Genomic DNA, 11,718 nt, shown 5'->3' with positions numbered 1-11,718 from the left:
ATTCCATCACATTTATTGACTCCTGGGGCCATTAAGACAGTTCAGGTGCAGGCCTGATGGTCCTTAGAGAAAGTCTAGGCTAGCTGCCTCAAGTCCAGGAGGCAGTTTAGAAGCTGCCTCAATTCCTGCTGTTATGATACCAGCCCTGTGGCTCACTCCAGGCTTCAGGTTCTTGCCGTCCTTCTTTGGAACCTACTTCTTGGGGGCGCGCTGGCAGCCCCTATTCCTGCCCCGAGGTGAGGCAGTTTCTCGTTGTATAGTCATGTGGTTGCTGTTTCCAATCTGTATCCATTGGCTGTGAATTATGTTAGGAAGCAGTTGCCCTTTAAGAGAAAGAGTGATGACAGTGGGAGGGTTAAATGCTTGAGACTTAAAAGAGGAGAAACTGTGGGGGGGGGGGGGGGGGGGGGGAGGGGCAGCAGCACCTCGTGTCCGCCCTGGGGAAATGCAAGTTTGGGTTCTCTGGGCCTGCCAGTGACTGGGTCAAGGTGTGCCTTCCTCCTTCCCCTTCAGGCTGCACCTTCAGAACTGGGTTTCCAGAGGCTCAAGAAAAGTGGCAACTAACATCTGAGACTGATATTTGGGTCTTTTCTGATGGGAGACCATCTGGGCCTACATGGCAACAATGGAATGGAATTTAGGGGTGCACGGAGCTGGCGTTGGGAAAGTCCGAAGGTTCAGGGGGGCAAATCCAGGCTTTGCTGTGTGACCTCAGTGGATGTCATTTTCTCCATTTACAAAATGAGAAAGATCGGGTAGGTGGCCTCTAGTCCTTTCTAATTCCTCTCCCCAAGCACCCTGGATCTATATTTGGTCTTGAGAAAGAAGCTGGTGAAAGAATTGAGCAGGGGAAAGGAAGAAGTGGGGAGTATTTACCTGGTACTGGATTTAGCCCTGGTGCCCGAGGAGGCCAGTTGGTGTCACGTCCCTTAGCCCCCTACAAACAACACAGGGCTCTCAGGCTCCCTGTTCTGGGGCCTGTTCCCCTACTGCAGACCCCTTTAGCCCCAAGTTTTCCCTGGCAAGGGGACAGGATTCACAGGAGCCCTAGTGCACCCCCTAGTCCTGCCAATGTCTCACCTGATTCTCTTGGGGTCCAGGACCTGGGGTCCAAGATGAGGTGAGGCTGGGCTTCTCGTTTCTGAAAGGTAAGGTCTCTGGAGTTTGAGGAGGTTGGGCTGTTGAATCTGAAGATGTCTCTGCTGTCCACGCAGGCTGAACCTGCTCTCTCTGGGCCCTGATGCTTTCAAGGTTTGTATATTTTTCAGGAACAAAGCTGGGGTACCCCTCCAGATTCAGGTTTCTCATTTCAGAGACCACGGAATCCTGGCTTCCTGTGGTTCCCCCAGGGCCATCCATTTCTGTACTTTCCGGGCCTGGCTCGAGGACAGACAACAACCTGTTGCTGCCCCTGTGCTCAGACAGGAACTCCTTCACCTGCAAGGATGGGGAGCTGGGTGGGCATGGAGGTGGGAGAGCCAGAGCAAACCCAAGGGAGGAGTCTCTTGGTCCATATTTATTGCCCAGGAACTCAGCGATGGGGTGGGGAGACTGGGGAACGAGAGTCAAAGCTCGGAGAACAGTGGTCTGGTCTCACAACCACAAGATGGTTGTGCCCTCTTGCCCAGCTCCTGAGTGGGGTGGGGGTGTTGGCCCTCACCATGGAGACTTCAGCATTCATCTTTTTACCAGATACATCTCCTTTCGTTACCAGGTGGAGGGCTTCCTGGGTTTTTGGTCGGCAATCTGGAGAGAAGGCAGAGTGAGTGGGAGGTGAGCAAAACTTCTTTTCCAGGGAAAAGCCCCTCCTGACAGATCCAGGCCTACCTTGACTGCCAGCTAAATGGCCAGCGCACCTTGGAAGGAGGGCCTCTTTGGGGGCTCATGGCTCCAGCAGTGCTGCATTAAATCCTTCAGTACTTCCAAACCGGGAATCTCAGGGCCAGACTGGGGCAGCTCAGTCAGTGGGGGCCGGATCTGCTTCTCACACACTGCTTCCCGCACCAGTGACTTATGGTCCACTACTGGGGTGGGGGTGGGGGGGGTGAAGAGAAGGCATGCAGAGTCTGAAGGCCACCACCAGGGAAAGGGGCAGGGAGTGCAGGAGATATGAGGAGGGAGCAGGACCGTCTGAGCAGGTAAACGGGAAGAAGAGGGCTTGGGGATTGGGGGTTTGGAGGAGGGGGGCACTTGAGGTGAAGGAGCTCAGAGTCTGCCTAGAGTCTTACTCTCAGCTTCTCTTCCGGCTAGCACTGCCCACATTAGGATCCCGAAGCTGCAGGAGACATAAAGCTGAGGCTTGACCCAACGGCTGACAAGACTCCTTTCCATATACCATCCCTGAGAAGGACCCAGAGAGGTGTAGAAACTGGGGATGTAGGTTTGGAGTGGGTACCTTACCTGTAGACATCACTGGCCTTGGAGGCCTTCCGGTTTATATCAGCCAACAGTTCTGGGGCCAAGTACGCTAGGGTGCACCCTGACTCCCCAGATCCTGTCTGTGACTGAGAGCCCCCGAGAAACGTGGACAGGCCAAAATCTGCCAGCTGCAAAGGGAGATAAGAAGGAGGAGATGGGGATGGACAGGGCCTAGAAGCTTCCAGAATCCTTTCCTCTCCCCGGCAGAAGGTGTAGGCCCAGCCTTGTAAAGGGGGTGTGAAGGGTTAGGGGAATGGTAGGACCAGTGGGGCTCCTGGTTGGAGGTCTAGGTCTGCTCTCCATGGGGCTGGGTCAAGGTCTGAGTCTCCTGGGCTAGGTCAGTCATAGGTCTTTGGAGGGCCCGGTGGGGTGGACCCGTGGAACTGACCGTGTTGGTCAAGGCCTCTATCATCTGTCATGGCAGGGGCTAAAGCTCCTGGATGGGCCTTGACACTTGGGCAGCCCTACGTCCTGAGGGAGATGCGGAGGGTCTTCAGGAGACAGGGCTGCAGTGGGTCCTGTGTCCCGTGAGTGGGGCTGGAGCAGCTCTGGGGCAGGACCTTGTCCAGAGGTTGGGCTGGGTAACGGATGGGCTGACCTTCACATGCAGCTCTGAGTCCAACAGGACGTTGGAGGGCTTGAGGTCCCGGTGTAGAAGCACAGGGTTCAGGCTGTGCAGGTAGCACATCCCAAGCACCAACTCCTGCAGCAGGCGGCAGAGGAGCGGCCAGGGCCGAGGGCACTGGGGCTGAAGGAGCACGGCCAGGGAGCCGTTCTCCATGAATTCGGTCACCAGCGCTGGCCCAGACACGTACTCCCACTCCAGCTTCTCTGTGACCCCCAGCAGAAGCAGCACGTGATTGTTATGCAGACTTGCCATGGCCTTCACCTCCCTGGATATCGCCTGCCTGCACTCGGGAGAGAGGTGGAGTCGAGCTCCGCTCCTGGGAAGATCCTTCCCTTCCGCATTCAGGCCCCGCCACACATGGGCCCCTCCTCCTCGGCCCAGCCTCCTGGACCAGACACCCGCCCACCGGCGGCTCGGGTCACTCACCAGTTCACGATCTTCACCGCCACGTCTGAACCCCACGTCCTGTGCTGTGCCCGGAAGACAACGCCAAATCCGCCTCTGCCTATCAACTCCGGGTTCTCCAGTTCCTCGATGGGCACCAGCTGGGCTGAGGCACCGCTGTGCCTGAGAGAAGGGGCCTCGTCACCAGCTGGCCATGGCCCCAAGGCCCCGCTGCTCCCCGTACCGCTGCCCCACCCCCCACCCCCGTGGCTCGGCTCGGCTCCATCAGTTCAATCCCCGGCCTCCCCCGTGAGACCCACTGGGCCCTGGGGCTTGACCCCGGGCGCAAAGGCGTTCCGTGAGTGAGTCCGTGGGTGCTGTGTGTGTGTGGCTGCGTATCCATATCTCACTCTCCACTCACCATAATTTATCGCAAGACATCAGACTGGAGGGTGCGAGAAGCTTCTGGAAGTTGCCAGCCCACACGGATGGAAAAGGGGTTGGGGATTGGGAGAGGGGTCAATCTCCAGGCCACTGCACGGATTCGGCTTCCCGGGGTAGCTTTCTCTACACTGCCAGAATCACTTCCTTCTTTGACCGATGTCTTACAGTCCCGCCCTCGGGGGCGGGCCGGGTGCAGAACGGAAGCTAAGGCTGTTTGTAGGGTGCCACGGCCAGGTTGATTGCCACTGGGTATTTAGGGTGGCACAGAAGGAGTCCTCACCTTCCAGGAACCCACAATCAACTGCCTCCTACAGCTGGCGTCTCTCCCTTCTCCCACAGAATTCCCAGCTCCACAGCCAAGCCTAGGATGGTGAGGGTGGGGTGTAGGGGTGGGGGGCATGGAGATGGTGCTGAGGAGGATATTATGAGCTTCCTAAGCTTCCGCTCTCCCAAGGCTGCCTCAAGATCATAGCTAACACGTCTCTAAAGCTCACCATGTGCCAGGTACTTAGTATATACTAGCTTATCTAATTCTCACGTCAACCCTAGGGGAATAGGTACTGCTTTTGTTACTTCCTCATAGGTGAGGAAGCGGAGGCACTGATAGTGTAAGTACCTGGGCTAAGCTGGTACGGAACTGACGTCATTGGGGCCTGGCTCTGAATTATCAAGCTTTGCTATTTTCACATAAACTTCAGCTGATGAGGAAGGTGACTGGGGAAGGTGTGACGTGTCCACCAGTCTGTATTCCTGCCGTTGGTAGTGATTTGTCTACTGGCAGGACCAAGACGCACTCCCAGGGTGTGGTGGTCAGCTAGATGAATTGGGCCAGCCAGAAGGTTGCTGATATTGTGGTGTGCACTGAAGTGGAAACACCTCACAGCCTCTCTGCCACCCCTCTCCCCAACAACAGCAACTCCTCCATGCAAATTCTCTGGTTAATAAATGTTCCTGACCAGCATGTGCTCTGGACAAGGGCCTTGGAGAACTCAGGAGCTTGGAGAGCGTCAAGAATTCAGGGTAGACAAGAGGTGTCCATATTTTACCTGCCCAAGGCCTGGCCATGCCTGGAGGTTGTAGAATTAGATACGGCCAGCCTCAGGCACTCAGTCCTTCATGGGGAGACCCAACCCTGTGAGTCATGGACCGGGACATACTGGAGGGTACTCACCTTGGTGTGAACCTTCCATGCTGTCCAGTGGTCCATGGTTCTCAGCTAGTTGGAGCAAAAGTAGCCACAGTTAACTGTGGTTTCTCGAGCAACTGGAACTCCAGGATCCACATCATGAATTCTGGTGGAGTCAGTCTGTGCTATTTTCAGCTTATTTAGGGAATTCTTAGACTGTAGTCTCTTTAAAAGCTGGTACGTGGTAGGTGTCTAATAAATATTTGTTGAATGAACTAGTAAATGAACAACCCAAACTTTTGAGGCTTCCTTAAGATGCTGATCACGCCAGCTGGTGCTCCATACTCACTGGGAGGAGAAAGGAAAAGTCGGGCTTCTTTATGGTTTGGGGTCTCTTGCCTGCACCTGCGCAGTTGATATAATCCATCTGAGGACTTTGTTAAAGCAATGTGGTGGTATCTCACAGAATATAAAGGCAAGTCTGGGAGGTCCTCAAAAATGTCTAGTTTAGGAGCTAAGAGCCATCAGAGAGGACAGACATTCCTTTCAGGATTCTTTTTGAGCTCATGGGCTCAACATCTGGGCTCCATTTGAGGAGAGTAGTTAGAAAGGAGTTAGAAGTGTGTTTAAAAACCTTTTGCGGCTGGATTTTTTTTAGATTGACATAAGACCCTGAGAATCTGCGGAAGCTACTGTAAAGCATAGGGTGGGGGATGGTGTCAGAGCCTGTAATACGTTCTGACTCAAAATAAACCAAGCCCCTTTAAGAGAAGGAGGGGCAGGGAGAGGAGCCTAGAGTGAGGGCCTGAGAGGACCGGCTGCTTCATTCTTTCCGAAGGAGGATACTGGCAAGGCAGAGTTTATTCCTGGATTTTGGAGTTCCGGCGGTTCCTGGGGCCTGGTACCCCTGATCCCAGTTGTCCCAGGCTTTTGGAGTGTGTTTGGGTGTCTCTCATTCCTTCAGTTCTCTACTGCTGATTGTCTTTGGTTACCTTCGGCCCATCCCTTGTACCTGCTCTGCTTTCCTATTCCTAGTTGCTGGGGTGCAAGTTGGGGGTGGGGGGGAGGCGGGCAGAGGGTGTGGTCTCTCTTCTTGCATATTCTAGCCCTAACTACTTCTCATATGTTGTTTGATTAAGAGATTGCAATTATAGATCAAATGGTATTAATTGAGGTGACAGTAAAAAAGATTATGGAGAATTTTTATTTACCTTAGTATTTGAATATTTTATATTAACATGTATTACTTTTATAAGCAGTTAAAGATGGGAAAAGATCATGATGTATGCAAAGATTTAGCTGTAAGTATATTCACTGAAGAGTTGTTTAAAAGTGAAAAAAGAGAACCCTAAATATCTAATAATAGGAAAAAGATTGAATACATTATGCAGTGGAAGACTTCGTAGCCATTAAAATGATGCCCTAGACCTATATTAGTACAACAGATGTTTATCATATATCAAAAGGAAAAAAAGCAGGTTATAAAATAATATATACCATATAATCACGTTCTTCTGTTTGTTTTATTTTATTTTATTTTTTAAAATTTCTGACTGCGTTGGGTCTTTGTTGCTGTACGCGGGCTTTCTCTAGTTGTGAGCGGGGGCTACTCTTCATTGTGGTGCACAGGTTTCTCAGTCCAGTGGCTTCTCTTGTTGCAGAGCACGGGCTCTAGGTACGTGGGCTTCAGTAGTTGCAGCACTCAAGGGCTCAGTAGCTGCAGCACGCAGGCTTAGTTGCTCTGCGGCATATGGGATCTTCCCAGACCAGGGATTGAACCCATGTCCCTGCATTGGCAGGCAGATTTTTAACCACTGCGTCACCAGGGAAGTCCCTTTTTGTTTGTTTTAAAAATTCTCTTCCAGTAGTATGACAGAGTTTGCAAAGGCCTCCCATGGCAGAATACCTAAGTGCTATATGAAGCACCAAAAACATATTTTAAAAGTAACTTAGTGAACTCCCAAGGAAATAATGGTAATCCCCCAATCGCTTCCCCCGAAACCAACAAAATAAAACAACACAAAACAAAAAGTAAATAATAAGTTAACAAAGAGGTCTACTAAGTAGAAACTTAGAGCTTTGGGAACTGGGTAGGCGGTAAGGGAGCTTGGGGGAGAACCAGAGAGTAAGCCCTAGGGCCTAGGAAGATGGAAGAGATAAATGTGAGACAACCCTATTCCCCCCAAAGCTGGGACCCTCAAAGAGGCTACATTATTAACAGAAAGGGAAAAGTCCACCTGCTTGTAGAGGGAACCTACAAGCCAACCTATCCAGGCTGTAGTACTAGATGTTAACATTAATAAAAATGCTAGTTTCCATGTGAGATCTGCTCACTTGGAATTTTAACTTTCCCTTTGCTTAAGTAAACCATAAGCTTAAAAATTTAAGTGGCCCCATATTATTAATGCCCCCTGAAATCCAACAGAAGCAAACGGAATTCTCCTTAGAGGAAAGCATCCTCAATCCAAGCTTCTGGATTAAATTCAGTCGAATATAAACTCACCAAAAAATTACTAAACATATAAGGATTCAAGTCACCACAAATGAGAATCTGCAGGAACAATAATCAACAGGTTTAAATCTTTAAGGGCTCCAGAGTTTGGAACAATCAGATGAAGAATCTAAAGAAACTATTGTGAAATGTTTAAAGAAATAAAAGATGGGATAGAAAACATAAGCAAGGAATAAGAGATTATAAAAAATGCCCAGATAGATTTAGGAAAAAATAGAATATCAAGAAATAAAAAATTGTATGTAACCATTAAAATTAAAACTGCAGGACTTCCTAGATGGGGTAGTGGTTAAGAATCTGCCTGCCAATGCAGGGGACACAGGTTCAAGCCCTGCTCTGGGAAGATTCCACATGCCACGGAGCCATTAAGCCCGTGAGCCACAACTATTGAGCCCGTGTGCCACAGTATTGAAGCCCATGTGCCTAGAGCCCGTACTCTGCAACAAGAGAAGCCACTACAATGAGGAGCCCATACACCACAATGAAGAGTAGCTCCTGCTCGCCGCAGCTAGAGAAAGCCTATGTGCAGCAACGAAGACCTAACGTGGCAAATAAATAAATAAAACAAATAAATTTATAAAAAAAACAAGTAAAACTGCAATGCAGAATATATAGCTGAAGAAAGTGTACTAAAAGATGGATATGAAAAAATTCATCAGAATGCAGCAAAAGAGACAAGCTGATAAAAAAGTTTAAGAGGCAAAGAATGAGGTGCTCTCACAATAATCATATTGGGTTCTCCATGAGGAGAAAAGAAAGAAAACAGGGACAAGGCAATATTTGAGGAGCAAATGGCTGAAAATTTTCGGGAATTGATGGAAGACAAGAATTCACAAATATAGGAAACACAATTTATGCCAAGAAGGTTACATATAAAGAAATCCACATCTATATACAGTTCAGTGAAATTGCAGAACAATTGAGACCAACAATCTAAGGGCTAGAGAGAAAACATAGATCATCTACAAAGGAACACAGCTAAACCAGTGGCACACTTCTTGACAGTCGCAGTGGAAATCACAAGACATTGGAATGATTCAAAGTGCTAAAATAAAGGGGGGGGGAAATCTATACACACTGAATTGTATACCCAGTAAAATGCTTTTTTTGAGACAAGGTTTTAAAAAAAAGACATTGTAAAATAAATGAAAACTGAGTTTAACACCTACAGACTCTTCCCTAAAGAAATTTCTAATGGATGTGCCCCCAAGAAGATGAAGAAAACTTACCCCATATGGAACATGTGAAATGCAAGAAGAAATACCAATTTTCCCATAAGTTCAACCACAAAACCATTTAGTATCATATCAGACCCATAGAAACGAGAAGGTATGGCTCACTGATTTAAAAAACGATCTTCTGGGACTTCCTTGGGGGTCCAGTGGTTAAAGACTGTGCTTCCACTTCAGGGACAAGGGTTCCATCCCTGGTTGGGGAATTAAGATCCCACGTGCCACACGGCGAGGCCAAAAAGAAAAAAAAAAAGAAAAAAAAAATCTACTACTAGCAGTTCCACTTCTGGGTATATACTCAAAAGAATTGAAAGCAGTGACTCAAACTGATATTTATACACCAATGTTTATAGCCACATTATTTATAATAGCCAAAAGGTGGAAACAACCCGAACATCCATCAATAAATGAATGAATATACAAAATGTGGTATATACCATACAATGGAATACTATTTAGCCTTAGCTACAATTTGGATGAACCTGGAAGCTGTTATGCTAAGTGAAGTAAGCCAGTCACAAAAAGACAAATGTTGTATGATTCTACCTATATGAGCTACCTAGAACAATCAATTCATAAGGACAGAAAGGAGAATGGTGATTTCCAGGGGCTAAGAGGAGGAGGGCATGAAGAGTTACTGTTTAAGGATACAGAGTTTCAGTTTGGGAAGATGAAAAATTCTGGAGATGGATGGTGGTGATGGTTACACAGCAATGTGAACGTACCTAATGCCAGTGAACTGTATACTTAAAAATGATTAAAATGGGGGCTTCCCTGGTGGTCCAGTGGTAAGACTCTGAGATCCCAGTGCAGGGGGTCTGTGTTCCATCCCTGGTCAGGGAATTAGATCCTGCATGCCACAACTAAAAGATCTCGCATGCTGCAATGAAGATCCTGTGTGCTGCAAATAAGACCTGGCACAGCCAAATAAGTAAATAAATAAATACTTTTAAAAAAATGATTAAAATGGGGGGGGCGGAGGCGGGAGGAATAGGGAGATTGGGATTGACATATATACACTATTGATATTATGTATAAAATAGATAACTAATGAGAACCTACTGTATAGCACAGAAGAAAGTCACACATCCTGCAGACCTCACCTGAAATTTTGCCTTCCTTTTTTTGGCTCGGTGATGACCAACCTGTTAGCCCTCCTGTTTGGTCCCTGCCAGTTTCATCTCCGACAGGGTCCAACAGTTTCAGGCTAAATTGTTGTTACTACAAGGGTAGATACCAGTTTTGGGCACAGAATACCTCGACTTAGATCAGGTGGAGAGAGACTTCTACTCTATGAGGCAGGACAACACCCACTCTCAGCAGGAAGCAGTTACAGAAGAAAGAGACCTCCGCCCCAATTCTCAAGAAGTATCTTGAGTATGAAGTCTCTCAGGGGGAGCTGATAGGGGAAACAGACTGAAACTGCCCACCCTGGCCAGGCAAAGACAGTAACAATTTGCATGAGTTATTTTACAACAGGAGATGCTGGTAAAGACCATGGAACTAACAAGCCACCACCAAGCAGAAGAATATGGGAAAGGTAAAAGGAGAGAGGAGATGCTGGTCTACATGTCCTACCAACCTCCCAGAATCCTTCTCTCTGCAATGCATCTTGGTTGAGAGATGCGTGTGCCACAGGAAGGACCTTGAGTCAGAGTGATTGGCCGGAGACAACCCAGAAACTAATCCCATCACCGTAAAACCTGAGACTGTGAGCCATGTAGCAGACCAGTCCTCCTGGGTTCCCTCACCCTCCTGCTCTCCACACAGGTGCCCCGTCCCAATAAATGCTCTTGCTTTGTCAGCAAATGTGTCTCCTGGACAATTCATTTCTGAGTGTTAGACAAGAGCCCACTCTTGGGCCCTGGAAGGGGTCTCCCTTCCTGCAACATTCCCAGTGCCCAGGTCATGCTCTTCTCCTTTGATGCACCTTCTACTATCAGTGTGGAGTCCTCTCTTTGCTTACTGTGTCTACTTAATGTTGATGATTTAATTTCTCTGTTCTCCTAGCCCCTCTCATCCAGGTCAGGCGGCTTTCCCAGCTGGATGTTCTCTTCCCTCTCTCTCTCTCTCTCTCATAGAGAGTTGACTATAGCCTAATGGTCAAAGGTCCAGGCTCTGAGGTCAGGCTACCTGGGATTCAATTCTGCCTCTGCAAGTTACTAGCTGTTTGACATTTAGCAAGTTACTCAACTTCTCTGATCTTCAATTAATTATAGCACTTACTGGACTGGGTTGCTGAGAGGATGAAATGAAATAATGCATGAAAGAATACAGCACATTTCCAGGCACATGCTATGTGCTTAATAAGTGATAGACATTAATACAATCAACATTATTGTGTTTCCAATCTGAAGAACATTTCTAATTCACTATTTCTAGAGCAGATAAAAATGTTTTCACTGCTGCTCAGTGAAATAGCTAGCTTTTCCTTCTGGTAAATTCTTAGCCCCACCCTTTCCTCCCAGGGCTCCTTTAATGACTCACCCCTCAGATATTCTCACTCCTCTCTCCCAGGCAAGTGTCCTGAGGGAGTGATTGAGGAAGTCAGTTGTGTCGCTGCCTGTGGTCTAGAGGAGTGAGGGCTTTAACCCTGGGTCTCCAGCTTGTGTGCTATAAGGTTGTCTATGGTTGAGAAGGTCATATGGTTGACCCAAGGATGGGCTTTGGGCCCAAGGCAGCTACTTTTGGTGGCTCCTGCCACACATTCTCAGGCCACCTTTGATTTGAGCTGCAGCTGTGGTGGATGGCCCCACAACCCTCCCAGTGCCCCATCCAAGAGGCTGGTCTCTGTTTTTCTCCCTCAGTTGACAGAATTGTGGTGAGAGGACAGGAGAGTTAATGCCTTGGGGGCAACCCTCACAGTGGAGGACACGGGTCAGTGCCCCAGCCTCCTGTCTTTCAAAGGGTCAATTCTGAGGTGTGTTCTACAGTTCTTCAGGGAGCCTCTGGCTGGACTGAGCTCCACATCAGT

General features: G+C 48.5%; 1 protein-coding gene across 4 annotated transcripts; it reads right to left on the bottom strand.

Annotated features, from left to right (window-relative positions):
* Window positions 1-4,020, bottom strand: RIPK3 (receptor interacting serine/threonine kinase 3). Of its 4 annotated transcripts, none has more exons than XM_057721081.1 (10): window positions 3,852-4,020; window positions 3,473-3,613; window positions 3,017-3,326; window positions 2,401-2,546; window positions 2,229-2,275; window positions 1,857-2,024; window positions 1,661-1,746; window positions 1,081-1,437; window positions 877-937; window positions 1-323 (listed from the first exon to the last, which is right to left on the bottom strand). In XM_057721081.1, the coding sequence occupies exons 1-10, from the start codon at window positions 3,869-3,871 to the stop codon at window positions 193-195; spliced, it is 1,467 nt and encodes a 488-aa protein (XP_057577064.1). In that variant the 5' UTR covers window positions 3,872-4,020; the 3' UTR covers window positions 1-192. The 4 variants fall into 4 exon arrangements, 3 of the variants coding, with proteins under 3 accessions (XP_057577064.1, XP_057577065.1, XP_057577066.1); XR_009051249.1 differs by having other exon boundaries at window positions 247-323; window positions 1,081-1,141; XM_057721082.1 differs by lacking the exon at window positions 1,857-2,024.
* Between the last annotated feature and the right edge of the window lie 7,698 nt (window positions 4,021-11,718).

The sequence above is a fragment of the Hippopotamus amphibius genome, chromosome 2 (genome assembly GCF_030028045.1).
Source record: "Hippopotamus amphibius kiboko isolate mHipAmp2 chromosome 2, mHipAmp2.hap2, whole genome shotgun sequence".
In the NCBI taxonomy this organism is placed as follows: domain Eukaryota; kingdom Metazoa; phylum Chordata; class Mammalia; order Artiodactyla; family Hippopotamidae; genus Hippopotamus; species Hippopotamus amphibius.
Note: the sequence above shows the minus strand (reverse complement) of the source record. Positions and strands in the feature narration are given on the sequence as shown.

Coding starts and splice junctions, on each gene's coding strand:
- RIPK3 (XM_057721081.1), bottom strand. CDS start 3,871: ATGTCTTGCGATAAATTATG. Junction 2,547..3,016: donor ACTCAGAGCTGCATGTGAAG/GTCAGCCCATCC, acceptor CTCCCTTTGCAG/CTGGCAGATTTTGGCCTGTC. Junction 2,025..2,228: donor AGCCGGAAGAGAAGCTGAGA/GTAAGACTCTAG, acceptor CCCCCACCCCAG/TAGTGGACCATAAGTCACTG.